The 14,577-nt window shown below is 37.6% G+C and overlaps 1 protein-coding gene across 1 annotated transcript in view; it reads left to right on the forward strand.

Moving 5' to 3' along the window:
• The window catches only part of TEX11 (testis expressed 11), a 348,555-nt gene that overhangs the window by 71,659 nt on the left and 262,319 nt on the right, over positions 1-14,577 (forward strand). The window contains exon 7 of the mRNA XM_067724324.1: positions 6,220-6,300. Coding sequence (XP_067580425.1) covers positions 6,220-6,300 — 81 coding nt within the window. The remainder of the gene's footprint in view (positions 1-6,219; positions 6,301-14,577) is intronic.

Below are 14,577 nucleotides of genomic sequence, written 5' to 3' on the forward strand. Positions count from 1 at the left end.
GTGTAGTCATTCTTTCCATTTTATTATTATTTTTCAGAATTATTTTAGCTATTCTAATTCCGTTTTCTTTACATATAAATTTTAGAATAATCTTGTTCACATTTACACAGAGTTTTTGCTGTAATTTTCATTGAAATTATGTTCAGCCTATATATCAGTTTGGGGAGAATTGACGTCTATTATTTTCATTTGTTGCTTGTGCTTTAGTTGTCATATCTGAGAAACCATTGCCTAATCCAGGATCATGAAGATTTACTCCTGTATTTTAGTCTAAGAATTTTATAGCTTTTAGCTTTACATTTAAGCCTTTGATCTACTTTGAGTCAATTTTTCATATGACTTGAGGTAGGTATTCAGTTTCATTCTTTTGTATTGGGTATTCAGTCCTAGCACCATTTTTTAAAAGAGACTGTTCTTTCCTCATTGAATTGTCTTTGCAGCCTTTTCAAAAATCAATTGACCCTAAATTTAAGCATTTCTTTCTGGACTGTTAGTTTTATTCTGTTGATTTATATGTCTCTCCTTATGCCAATACCATAGTCTCGACTGTGGTAGCTTTGTAGTAAGTTTTGAAATAGTAAGTGTGAGCCTTGTGACTTTGTTCTTGTTTTTCAAAATGGTTTTGCTTGTTGTGGGTCCCTTAAATTTTTAGATGAATCTTAACATCAGCATATCAGTGTCTGCAGAAAAAGCCATCTAGAATTTTGATGGGAATTACATTGAATCTTTGGCTCAATTTGTGGAGCATTGCCATCTTAAGACTATTAAGTCTTCTGATCTGTGAACATGGGATATCTGTCTGTTTATTTAGGCCTTCTTTAATTTCTTTCAACAATGTTTTGTAGTCCTTAGTGTATAAGTCTTGCAGTTGTTTTGTTAAATTTATTTCTAATTTTTTGTTGTAATTTAAGTGGAATTGATTTCTTAATTTCATTTTTGGTTTACTCATTGTTAGTGAATAGAAATACAACTGATTTTTGTTTATTGAACCCTGTAACCTGGCTGAACTTCTTTATTAGTTCTTCTAGTTTTTTTGTGTGGATTTCTAGGGATATTCTCTGTATGAGATCATGTCATTTGAGAATAGAGAATTTTATTTAGGGATTATACTCATGAATAAATTTAACAAAAGAAGTGAAAGAAAGCCATAAAATTTTATTGAAAGAAGTTAAGAAGATCAAAATAAATGGAAAAATATTCTATACTCATGGATTGGAAGGCTTAATATTGTTAATATGGCAATATTCCCGCAAATTTATCTACAGATTGTATTCAATCCCTATCAAAATTCCAGCTTCCTTGTTTTTTGCAGATATTGATACCCTTATCCTAAAATTCATATCAGCACTCATGAGACGTAAAACAGGCAAAACGATCTTGAAAAAGAACAAAGTTGGAGGACTCACATTTTTTTTTTTTTTTTTTTTTTGTGGTACGCGGGCCTCTCACTGTTGTGGCCTCTCCCGTTGCGGAGCACAGGCTCTGGATGTGCAGGCTCAGCAGCCATGGCTCACGGGCCTAGCCGCTCTGCGGCATGTGGGATTCCTGGACTGGGGCACGAACCTGTGTCCCCTGCATCAGCAGGCGGACTCTCAACCACTGCGCTACCAGGGAAGCCCGGAGGACTCACATTTGTTAATTTCAAAACTTGCTGCAAAACTATAGTATCAAGATAGTGTGCTGCTGGCGTGAAGACAGACATATAGATCAATTGAAGAGAACTGAGAGTCCAGAAATATAGCCCCATATTTATGGTCAAATATCTAAAAGTAAGTGTTGAAAATATAAAACTCTTAGAATAAAACATAGGTATAAATCTTTGTGACCTTAGGTAAGGGCAATGATTTCTTAGATATGACACCTCAAGCACAAGCAAAGAAAAAATCGCTAAATTGGAGTTCACCAAAATTTTAAACTTTCTTTTATAAAAATTTATTTATTTATTTTTGGCTGTGTTGGGTCTTCATTGCTGCATGCAGGCTTTCTCTAGCTGTGGTGAATGGGGGCTACTCTTTGTTGCTGTGCACGTGCTTCTCATTGCGCTGACTTCTCGTTGCGGAGCACGGGTTCTAGGCATGCGGGCTTAGTAATTGTGGCTCGCGGGTTCTAAAATGAGTGTCGGATCCTGACTTAAAGCCTGCCACCAGATGCAACTGTACAATTGAAGTACATCAACTCATTTGCCACTATAAAGCCTGGCACCAGATGGAGCTTAATTGTCACTCGCCACTCACTGATAGGGTTTTGATATGAGTCTGCAAGCGATTGATTTATTATGGTCTCTGTGCAGTCAAACCTCTCTGCTAATGATAATCTGTATTTGTAGCCACTCCCCAGCTCTAGCATCACTGCCTCAGCTCCACCTCAGATCATCAGGCATTGGATTCTCATAAGGAGTGCACAACCTAGATCCCTCGCATATGCAGTTCCCACTAGGGTTCACACTCCTATGAGAATCTAATGACGCTGCTGATCTGACAGGAGGTGGAGCTCAGGTGGTAATGTGAGCGATGGGGAGTGGCTGTAAATACAGATGAAGCTTCGCTCAGTGGCCCGCTGCTCACCTCCTGGTATGTGGCCTGGTTAGGGACCCCTGCCGCAAGCCACGTGAGTGGTGTGGCCAAAAAAATAATCATGTTAACGTGTGGTTCCTCTCTTATAGGAGCTTAAGGTAAGTTTTGTGGAAGATACAGATGTATAAGCAGATATATTACACTAGGATAATTGCTTTCATATGAATGAAGTTCCAGTTCCACAGTAAAACAAAAGGTGAACAACTAATTATGCTGTGAAAAATTAAGAAGATTGTGAATTTTCTCTGGTTAGGAAAGGGACATAAGTTAGGTATTTTACACTGCAAAGAAGAATTAGATGTTGAGGAGCGCATGAGTTTTTTTTAACAAGGTGGCAGGTGACGTAATTTTTGGGAGAGGTGCAGTAGGAGGTTGTGGTATGTTATGAAGCACTTGAAGAATACGAAGAAGGGCTGGAACATCTGGGTGGGAAATGACCTAAGAAAATCAACAAAGAAGGAAACTAATTTTTACTGAGCATTTACTATATACTTGACATGGTACTAGGGGCTGTAACATTCTTGTTTGCTGAGCTAAAGTGAAGGTCCAGTTGAAGTTAGCATAAATTTTTAGTGGATCCATTCAGCATAGTTTACTGTCTTTGGATTGATTGTGTTGTCATCATCACTTAGTAGCATATTAGGTGATAGTCTGTCTAACATTTAATTCCTTGCATAATGGCAATAATCCTTTGCAGCAGCAGTTCAGGTCCAGCCTTGGAGTTTTTCTTCTCTCTTCTAAGGAAGGGAAACTTAAGATTCCTTGATCCATTAGTATAAGCTATAATACTTTATAGACCTGCTAGCATATGATTTTACAAGCAATGAGTACCACACAAGAACAGATAACTTCCTTTGTTACAATTCTTGGCACTGGTGGTAGTTTTGACTGTTAAATATGTTAACATTTTTGTATACTGCCTTACAGTTTACAAAGTGCCTTCATATCTGTAGTCTCATTTGATCCTCATAAGATCAATCCTGTGTGGTAGACATTACTATCCCTATTTTACGGTTAAGGAAATTGAGGCTCAAAGAGGTTGTGACTTGCCTAAGTTCACTGAGCAAAGAAGAGGGGAAGCTGGGAATCCAAATCCTATATTCTTTTTACTACATCAGTATAGGCTGGGCATTGTCCTAGACCTAATGATTCAGAATCTCCAAGTGGTGGGACCTGGGCGTGTGATTTTCAGAAAGCTCCACTGGTAAGTATGATGCTCACCAAAGGTTTCTACAGCATTACATCATGCTGCCTCTTCCTTAAGACTTCTTTTACTGGAATTCTATATTGTTTGGATTTGAAATATTGATTTCTGGCCCAACAAGATGAATAAATTTTCAAAACTAGCTTGAATTATTAGACCTGTTATTTCCTCTGTGATAAAATCTCAGTATATTTTTTGTTATTGAAAGAAAAAGATGTTTAATTTTAGATACTTTACTTAACAATTCAAATTTAGAAATTAAATAAAACAAGATCCAAACTCTATAAATATAAACCTAGATGGTTTTGAAAGGAAATACACCCGAATATCAGTAGTGATCATCTGAGTTTGGAGATTACAGTTGATTTTATTCTTTAAAAATATTCTTTTTTTTTTTTCGGTACGCGGGCCTCTCACTGTTGTGGCCTTTTCTGTTGTGGAGCATAGGCTCCAGACGTGCAGACTCAGCAGCCATGGCTCACGGGCCCAGCCGCTCTGTGGCATGTGGGATCCTCCCGGACCGGGGCACGAACCCGTGTCCCCTGCATCAGCAGGCAGACTCTCAACCACTGCGCCACCAGGAAAGCCCATTCTGTATTTTTAAAGATCTCTGTAAAAGTCATATATTCTTTTTTAACAAGAAAAAACCAATAAATTGTATTTTATCAATTTCTCATTGAATAAGTTTTTTTTTTTTTTTTAAGCCCTGCCTTCCCTGGCTCTTAGCCTCATTCTCCCATCTTCAAAGGCACCAGTGTTGCATCTCTCTGTGCCTTTATTCAGTAGTCAGGACTTCCTCTGACCACAGCCAGGAAATGTTCTCTCTGATTTTTTAAAATTAATTAATTAATTAGTTTATTTATTTTGGGCTGTGTTGTGTCTTCATTTCTGTGTGAGGGCTTTCTCTAGTTGTGGCAAGTGGGGGCCACTCTTCATCGCAGTGCATGGGCCTCTCACTATCGCGCCCTCTCTTGTTGCGGAGCGTAGGCTCAGTAGTTGTGGCTCACGGGCTTATTTGCTCAGCGGCATGTGGGATCCTCCCAGACCAGGGCACGAACCTGTGTCCGCTGCATTAGCAGGCAGATTCTCAACCACTGCGCCACCAGGGAAGCCCTGAATACGTTTTTTAATAGTTGCCTTCTACCTCAATAAGTTTTAGGAAAACATGAAAAGACCTTTGGAGCTTTGTAAAATCTGAGTATTGATAGACACTTTATGGATTCTTTGACTGTTAAAGGCTTGTATTGTTTTATATCTTTCAAGAACAGAAAGCATCCTCCTCTGATATTGATGTTTGTCACTCAGTGTATCTCTTTTATGATATTTTCATCACCTTGAATAATGAATCAGCACGTATTCATCAAACATTTATTTGTATAGATGGGAATATTATTTTGTAATCTCTATAGGTAATTGAGATTTGGCTTATTGAAGTTCTTGTGCTTACAGTTTTTTTTCTCCTTTAACAAAATCTAGTATTAAAGCCTTAGAGAAGGGTATCTACTCAGCAAAATGTCAAGCTTAAGATTCAGCAAGTAGATAGAGGAGAAAACTAGAGAGAAGCTGGCTTCTTACATTCTTCATCTTTTCTTCTCTATACTCAATTCTTGTATTATCCAAAGCACAAAAATATTTGACACCACGTAAAGAAAAGAAAATAGTGAATGTAGGGATTTTTCCCCCGAGAAAGTACTTCAGAAAATTATTTTTTTGTGTATGTCCACATTTCTTTTAATATGCCTCATCAGCTAAATTCTTTAATGACTGAAACAAGCCTCTTCTACAGGTGTGGAAGTAATGTGTGCTTGATGTTTTTGTTCATTTAAGTGTCATAGAATGGTAGAGCTGAAAGAAATCTTAAGAGATAATTTAGTACAGTATCCTCGTTTTATAGATGAGGAAGCTAAAGCCATGAGAGCATAAGGTTCAAGGTTATACGTAATGAATATCAGAGTAGGTCTTCTAGCTCCAAGATAGGATTGCACTAAACTGCCTTTCATAGCAGATGCTCACAGCATTTCAGACTATGAAGTTACTATGAGCCTGTTTTAGGACAAAAGACTGCTATTTAATGTAAAAAACTCCTCTAATGTGGAGATAAATACAAGAGCTCTTCAAGCTGGGGAAACATTATCAGACATGGCATTATATCATAATATAATAACATAAGATTGTATAATACACCAATTTTGATATTTCCAGAAAAATGAAATAACTCTTGTCATTCAGTGTCAACTTTGTCTTACCCAAGATTCTTATCACTTATTTCTCTGTATTTTGAGCTGGCTATTATGTTTAGCTCAACCAGTTAGCATTGCTAAGAAGATTAGAAAAGAAATTAAGACTTTTTAACACCAGTTAAAAATATGTTAGATTTGACTTATAGACAAATAGCTTGTTATTTCATTTTAACCAGTTACTGACGTTTTTTTGCTTTCCCAGGCAGTTGCTCAACAGGATTTTCAAAGAGCATCTACATGTGTACTGCGCTGTAAAGATATGTTGATAAGGCTGCCCAAAATGGTGAGTGAAATCTCTGCCTTTATTCTCCAAGCATTTGAAAATATGCTATATCAAGTTCTAGGAAGAATCATTACTACTTCATGTGATCCTTTAGAGGTTATATTTTAGATCAGATATACTTACTTAGCCAAGCTTTGAAATATTTTGCTTCCTTTGTTCTTCACTAGAAAGGGTTTCTGAAAAAGTGATACGGGTTATTTCTTTTTTTTTAATAGATTTGATTGGAGTATAATTGCTTCATAATACTGTGTTAGCTTCTGTTGTACAACAAAGTGTATCAGTCATATGCATACATATATCCCCATATCCCCTCCCTCTTGAGACTCCCTCCCACCCTCCCTATCCCACCCATCTAGGTGGTCACAAAGCACCGAGCTGATCTCTCTGTGCTATGCAGCAGCTTCCCACTAGCTATCTGTTTTACATTTGGTAGCATATATATGTCCATGCTACTCTCTCACTTCATCCCAGCTTATCCTTCCTCACCCTGTGTCCTCAAGTCCATTCTCGATGTCTGTATTCCTGCCCTACCACTAGGTTCATTAGTACCATTTTTTATTTTTTAGATTCCATATGTATATGTTAGTATACAGTATTTGTTTTTCTTTTTCTGACTTAACTTCACTCTGTATGACAGACTCTAGGTCCATCCACCTCACTATAAATATATCAATTTTGTTTCTTTTTATGGCTGAGTAATATTCCATTGTATATATGTGCCACATCTTCTTTATCCATTCGTCTGTTGATGGACACTTAGGTTGCTTCCATGTCCAGGCTATTTGTAAATAGTGCTGCAATGAACATTGTTGTACATGTCTCTTTTTGAATTACGGTTTTCTCAGGGTATATGCCCAGAAGTGGGATTGCTGGGTCGTATGGTAGTTCTATTTTTAGTTTTATAAGGAACCTCCATACTGTTTTACATAGTGGTTATATCAGTTCACATTCCCACCAACAGTGCAGGAGGGTTCCCTTTTCACCACACCCTTTCCAGCATTTATTGTTTCTAGATTTTTTGATAATGGCCACTCTGACCGGTTTGAGGTGTTAACCTCATTGTAATTTTGATTTGCATTTTTCTAATAATTAGTGATGTTGAGCATCTTATCATGTGCCTCTTGGCCATCTGTATGTTTTCTTTGGAGAAATGTCTATTTAGGTCTTCAGCCCATTGTTTAATTGGATTGTTTGTTTTTTTGATTTTGATCTCCATGAGCTGTTTGTATATTTTGGAGATTAATCTTTTGTCCATTGTTTCATTTGCAAATATTTTCTCCCATTCTGAGGGTTGTCTTTTCTTCTTGTTTATGGTTTCCTTTGCTGTGTAAAAGCTTCGCAGTTTCATTAGGTACCATTTCTTTATTTTTGCTTTTATTTTCATTACTCTAGGAGGTGGGTCAAAAAAGATCTTGCTGTGGTTTATGTCAAAGAGTGTTTTTCCTATGTTTTCCTCTAAGAGTTTTATAGTGTCTGGTCTTACATTTAGGTCTTTAATCCATTTTGAGTTTATTTTTGTATATGGTGTTAGGGAGTGTCCTAATTTCATTCTTTTCCATGTAGCTGTCCAGTTTTCCCAGCACAACTTACTGAAGAGGCTGTCTTTCCTCCATTCTATGGTCTTGCCTCCTTTGTCATAAATTAGGTGACCACATATGTGTGGGTTTATCTCTGGGCTTTCTATCCTGTACCATTGGTCTATATTTCTGTTTTTGTGCCAGTACCATACTGTCTTGATTATTGTAGCTTTGTAGTATAGTTTGAAGTTGGGGAGCCTGTTCCTCCAGCTCTGTTTTTCTTTCTCAAGATTGCTTTGGCTATTCATGGTCTTTTGTGTTTCCATACCAGTTGTAAAATTTTTTGTTCTAATTCTGTGAAGAATGCCATTGGTAGTTCCATAGGGATTGCATGGAATCTGTAGATTGCTTTGGGTAGTATAGTCATTTTCACAATATTGATTCTTCCAATCCAAGAACATGGTATATTTCTCCATCTGTTTATGTCATCTTTGATTTCTTTCATCAGTGTTTTATAGTTTTCTGAGTCCCAGTCTTTTGCCTCCTTAGGTAGGTTTATTCCTAGGTATATTCGTCTTTTTGTTGTGATGGTAAATGGGATTGTTTCCTTAATTTTTCTTTCTGATTTTTCATTGTTAGTGTATAGGAATGCCAGAGATTTCTGTGCATTAATTTTGTATCCTGCAACCTTCCCAAATTCCTTGATTAGTTCTAGCAGTTTTCTGGTAGATCTTTAGGATTTTCTATGTACAGTATCATGTCATCTGCAAACTGTGACAGGTTTACTTCTTTCCCAATTTGTATTCCTTTTATATCTTTTTCTTCTCTGATTGCCATGGCTAAGACTTCCAAAACTATGTTGAATAAGAGTGGCGAGAGTGGACATCCTTGTCCTGTCCCTGATTTTAGTGGAAACGCTTTCAGTTTTTCACCATTGAGAATGATGTTTGCTGTGGGTTTGTCATATATCGCCTTTATTGTGTTGAGGTAGGTTCTCTCTGTGCCCATTTTCTGGAGAGATTTTATCATAAATTGGTGTTGAATGTTGTCAAAAGCTTTTTCTGCATCTATTGAGATGATCATATGGTTTTTATTCCTTAATTTGTTAATATGGTGTATCACATTGGTTTGCGTATATTGAAGAATCCTTGCATCACTGGGATAAATCCCACTTGATCATGGGGTATGATCCTTTTAGTATGTTGTTGGAGTCTGTTTGCTAGTATTTTGTTCAGGTTTTTTGTATCTATGTTCATCAGTGATATTGGTCTATATTTTTCTTTTATTGTGATATTTTTTTTGGTTTTGGTATCAGGGTGATGGTGGCTTGGTAGAATGAATTTGGGAGTGTTCCTTCCTCTGCAGTTTTTCGGAAGAGTTTGAGAAGGATTGGTGTTAGCTCTGCTCTGTATGTTTGATAGAATTAGGCTGTGAAGCCATCTGGTCTTTGACTTTTGTTTGTTGGAAGATTTTTACTTATAGTTTCAACTTCATTATTTGTGATAGGTCTGTTTATATTTTCTAATTCTTCCTGGTTCAGTCTTGGAAAATTGTACTTTTCCAATAATTTGTCCTTTTCTTCGTGGTTGTCCATTTTATTGGCTTATAGTTGTTTGTAGTAGTCTCTTATAATCCTTTGTATTTCTGCAGTGTTAGTTGTGATTTCTCCTTTTTCATTTCTAATTTTATTGATTTGCATACCCTCCTTTTTTTTCTTGATGAGCCTGGCTAAGGGTTTATCAATTTTGTTTATCTTTTCAAAGAACCAAGTTTTAGTTTTATTGATCTTTGCTATTGTTTTCTTCATTTCTGTTTCATTTATTTCTGGTCTGATCTTTATGATTTCTTTCCTTCTACTGACTTTGGGTTTTCTTTGTTCTTCTTTCTCTAGTTGCTTTAGGTATAGGGTTAGATTGTTTATTTGAGATTTTTCTTGTTTCTTGAGGTGAGATTGAATTGCTATAAACTTCCCTCTTAGAGCTGCTTTTGCTGTGTCCCATAGGTTTTGGGTCATTGTGTTTTCATTGTCATTTGTTTCTATGTATTTTTAAAATTTCTTCTTTAATTTCTTCAATTTCTGACATTTTATTTAATTTCTTATTAAATCTTATTAAACATCTTCTTTAATTTCTTATTTATTAGTGCACTGTTTAGCCTCCTTGTATTTGTGTATTTTACAGATATTTTCCTGTAATTGATTGGCAGTCTTACAGCATTTTGGGCAGAAAAGATGCTTGATATGATTTCAATTTTCTTAAATTTTGTGAGTCTTGATTTGTGACCCAAGATGTGATCTATCCTGGAGAATATTCCATGTGCACTTGAGAAGAAAGTGTATTCTGCCAGTTTTGGGTGGAGTGTTCTGTAAATATCAGTCAAATCTATCTGTGTCTATTGTGTCATTTAAAGCTTGTGTTTTCTTATTTATTTTCTGTTTGGATGAACTGTCTATTGGTGTAAGTGGGGTGTTAAAGTCCCCTACTATTATTATGTTACTGTTGATTTTGGCTTTCATGGTTGTTAGCATTTGCCTTATGTATTGAGGTGCTCCTGTGTTGGGTGCATACATATTTATAATTGTTATATCTTCTTCTTGGATTGATCCCTTGATCATTATGTAGTGTCCTTCCTTATTTCTTGTAAGAGTCTTTATTTTAAAGTCTATTTTATCTGATACGAGTAATGCTATTCCAGCTTTCTTTTGATTTCCCTTTGCATGGAATATCTTTTTCCATCCCTTAGCTTTCTGTCTGTCTGTGTCCCTAGGTCTGAAGTGGGTCTCTTGTAGACAGCATATATATGGGTCTTGTTTTTGTATCCATTCAGCCAGTTTGTGTCTTTTGGTTAGGGCATTTAATCCATTTACATTCAAGGTTATTATTGATATGTATGTTCCTATTGACATTTTATTAATTGTCTTGGGTTTGTTTTTGTGGGTCTTTTTCTTGTCTTGTGTTTCCCCCCTAGAGAAGTTTCTTTAGCATTTGCTGTAAAGCTGGTGTGGTGGTGCTGAATTCTCTTACCTTTTGTTTGTCTGAAAAGCTTCTGATTTCTCCGTCGAATCTGAATGAAATCCTTGCTGGGTAGAGTAATCTTGGTTGTAGGTTTTTCTCTTTCCTCACTTTAAGTATATCCTGCCACTCCTTTCTGGCCTGCAGAGTTTCTGCTGAAAAATCAGCTGATAACCTTATGGGGATTCCTGTGTATATTATTGTTTGTTTTTCCCTTGCTGCTTTTAATATTTTTTCTTTGAATTTAATTTTTGTTAGTTTGATTAATATATGTCCTGATGTGTTTCTCCTAGAGTTTATCCTTATGGGACTCTCTGCACTTCTGGACTTAGTGACTATTTCATTTCCCATGTTATGGAAGTTTTTGACTATAATCTCTTCACATATTTTCTCAGACCCTTTCTTTTTCTCTTCTTCTGGGACCCCTATAATTCGAATATTGGTGCATTTAGTGTTGTTACAGAGGTCTCTGAGATTGTCTTCAATTGTTTTCATTCTTTTTTCTTTATTCTGCTCCTTGGCAGTTATTTCCACCATTTTGTCTTCCACCTCACTTATTCCTCCTTTTGCCTAAATTCTTCTGTTATTGATTCCTTCTAGTGTATATTTCATTTCAGTTATTGTGTTGTTCATCTCTGTTAAACATTTCTTGTATTTTTTCAATCTGTGCCTCCATTCTATTTCTGAGATTCTGGATCATCTTTGCTATCATTACTGTGATCCTTTTCAGGTAGATTACTTACCTATTTCCTCCTAATTTATTTGATCTTGTAGGTTTTTACCTTCTTCATCTGTGGTGTATTTTTTTTAAGAACGTGTTGGGGGTAGGAGTTTATTAATTTATTTATTTTTGCTGTGTTGGGTCTTCGTTTCTGTGTGAGGGCTTTTTCTAGTTGTGGCAAGCGGGGGCCACTCTTCATCGTGGTGCATGGGCCTCTCACTATCATGGCTTCTCTTGTTGCAGAGCACAGGCTCCAGATGCGCAGGCTCAGTAATTGTGGCTCACGGGCCTAGTTGCTCCGCGGCATGTGGGATCCTCCCAGAGCAGGGCTCGAACTCATGTCCCTCGCATTAGCAGGCAGATTCTCAACCACTGCGCCACCAGGGAAGCCCCTGTGATGTATTTTTTTTGCTGTCTATGTTTTTTTTGTTTGTTTCTGATTTTTTGATGAGTCGGATTGTGTTCCTGTCTTACTGGTTGTTTGGACTGAGGCTTCCAATACTGGATTTGTAGGCTGTTTGGTAGAGCTGGGTCTTGGTGCTGAGATGAGGACCTCCGTGAGACCTCATCCTATGAATATTCCCTGGGGTCTGAGGCTCTCTGTTAATCCAGTGGTTCAGACTTGGAGGTCCCACCGCAGGAACTTCAGCCCAACCCCCAACTTGTGAACCAGGATCCTGCAAGCCACATGGGGTGGAAAAGGAAAAAAGAACAAAAACGAAGTAAAAAATAAAATTAGACTAGGAAACTAACAGACATGTTAGAAAGAGTATAAAAATAAACATATAGATGAAACAACTGGAAGGTAAAACTGAACCACAATAGTAAAAAAGAGGAGGAGAAAAAAGAAGAAGTGGAAAAGGCCTTGGCTGTGGTCCGCGGGGCCTAAGCAGGGGCAGGGTTTGGATGGATGGTGGGCGGGACCTATGCTTAGGACCCACAGGGCTGGAAAAGGCCCTTGGGGCGTTTAGGGGGTGGGGCTTAGGCTCAAAGGAACTGAAGGGGTCCTGGCATGTCCCCCACCTCTGATCTCCCTGGCCTCCCTCCTATGCCCCCAGGACCCACGTGGCCTCGAGGGGGCCATTGAGGGCGGGGGACCCAACCTAGGAGCCCAGCAGGTCTCCCGGGCTTGGGTTGGCAGGGCCAACGCCCTCCACCCCTCTCCCACTCCTCTGGTCCTGGAGGGACCCTCCTGACTGCCTCTCTTCTCCCCTCCACCTCTGGCCTCTCCTGTTCTCCCCCTGCACTCCCAGGACCAACACGGCCCAGAGGGGGCCTCTCATGGCGTAAGACCCTGCCCGAGAGCCAGACAGACTTCCCCAGCCTTGAGCAGGGAAATGCTGGGTGCACTCACCCCTGATCCAAGCCCTCGAGGGTCCCTCCAGGTGTGGTAATCCCTCCTGCCTCTCAGCCACCCCTCAGGGGTTACAAAACTATTATAGGAATAGTACAAAGAACTCTTGTATACCCTTTTACCAGTGACCCCGTTCAAGTTTCTCAATATTGTTCTTTACACAAAATGGATTCAACGTAGGATTCATCTAGTCACCAGTCTCTTTCAGTGGAACACTTTCTCATTCTTGCCTTGACTTTCATGACCCTGACACTTTTGAAGATCACAGAACAGTCATTTTGTAGAATGTGACTTAATTTGTTTTTTAAAAATTAAAAAGAAATTTTATTGAGATATAATTGACATATAATATTGTGTAAATTTGATGTGTATGACCTGTTGATTTGATACACTTATATGTTGCAGTATGATTACTGCAGTAGTGTTAGCTAACACCTTTATCATGTCACAGTAATATCGTTTTGTTGTGTTGAGAACAGTTAAGCTCTAGTCTTCTAGCAATTTTAAAATTTATAGAACAGTATTGTTGACTGTAATCACTATGTTGTACATTAGATTTCCAGAACTTATCTACTAGTTGCAAGTTTGAACCCTTAAAGTATATCTTCCCAGTTCCCCCATCCTAACCAAATTAAGGTTTGTTCAAAGTTTCCTCATGATTAGACCAGGTTATGAATTTGGGGCTAGAAAATCACAGAAGTGATTCTATTGGGTGGCATGCAGGATCAATTTACTCTATTGTTGGTGGTGCTAACTTTGATTTCTTGGTTAAAATGGTGTCTTCCAGGTTTTGCCAGTATAAACTTATGTATTTTTTCCCTTTGTTATTCCTAAGTGTTTTGTGAGGTGATAGTTTGAGACTGTGTAAAATCCAATTTCTCATCCCACTTTCACCATCCATGGAGACTTCTTGCCTAAATTAGTACTGTGAAGGTTGACAACTGGCTATTTTTCTAATTCCATCCTTCTTTTTATATTCATTTGCTGACATTCTACTATAATTTTTACTGTGCTAAAATATATAAAATTTGCCATTTTAACCATTTTAAGTGTACAATTCAGTGGCATTAAGTACATTCACAGTGTTGTACAACCATCATCACTCTGTACCCATAGAAATTCTGTACCCATTACACAATTACCCCTCATTACTGCCTCCCCTGGTAACCTCTAATTTACTTTCTGTCTCTGTGAATTTGCTTGTTCTAGATATTTCATATAAGTGGAATCATACAATATTTATCCTTTTGTGTCTGGCTTATTTCATTTAGCATTAATATTTTCAGGGTCCATGTTGTGGCATGTATCAGAACTGTATTCCTTCCTATGGTTGAATAATATTTCATTTTATGTATATACCTCATTTTATTTATCTGTTCATCAGTTGATGGATGCTTGAGTTGTTGCCACCTTTTGGTTATTGTGAATAGTGCTGCTGTGAACATCGATGTACAAGTATCTGTTCGAATCCCTGTTTTTATTTAATTCTTTTGGATATATATCTGGGACTGGAATGTTTGGTAACATGGTAATTTTATGTTTAACTTTTTGAAGAACCACCAAACTGTTTTTCATAGTGGCTGTACCATTTTACATTTCCACCAGCAGTTGAATGAGGGTTCTAGTTTCTCCACATCCTCACCAACACTTTTTATTTTCTGGGCTTAAAAAATA

This window comes from Pseudorca crassidens, chromosome X (genome assembly GCF_039906515.1).
Source record: "Pseudorca crassidens isolate mPseCra1 chromosome X, mPseCra1.hap1, whole genome shotgun sequence".
NCBI classification, from domain to species: Eukaryota; Metazoa; Chordata; class Mammalia; order Artiodactyla; family Delphinidae; genus Pseudorca; species Pseudorca crassidens.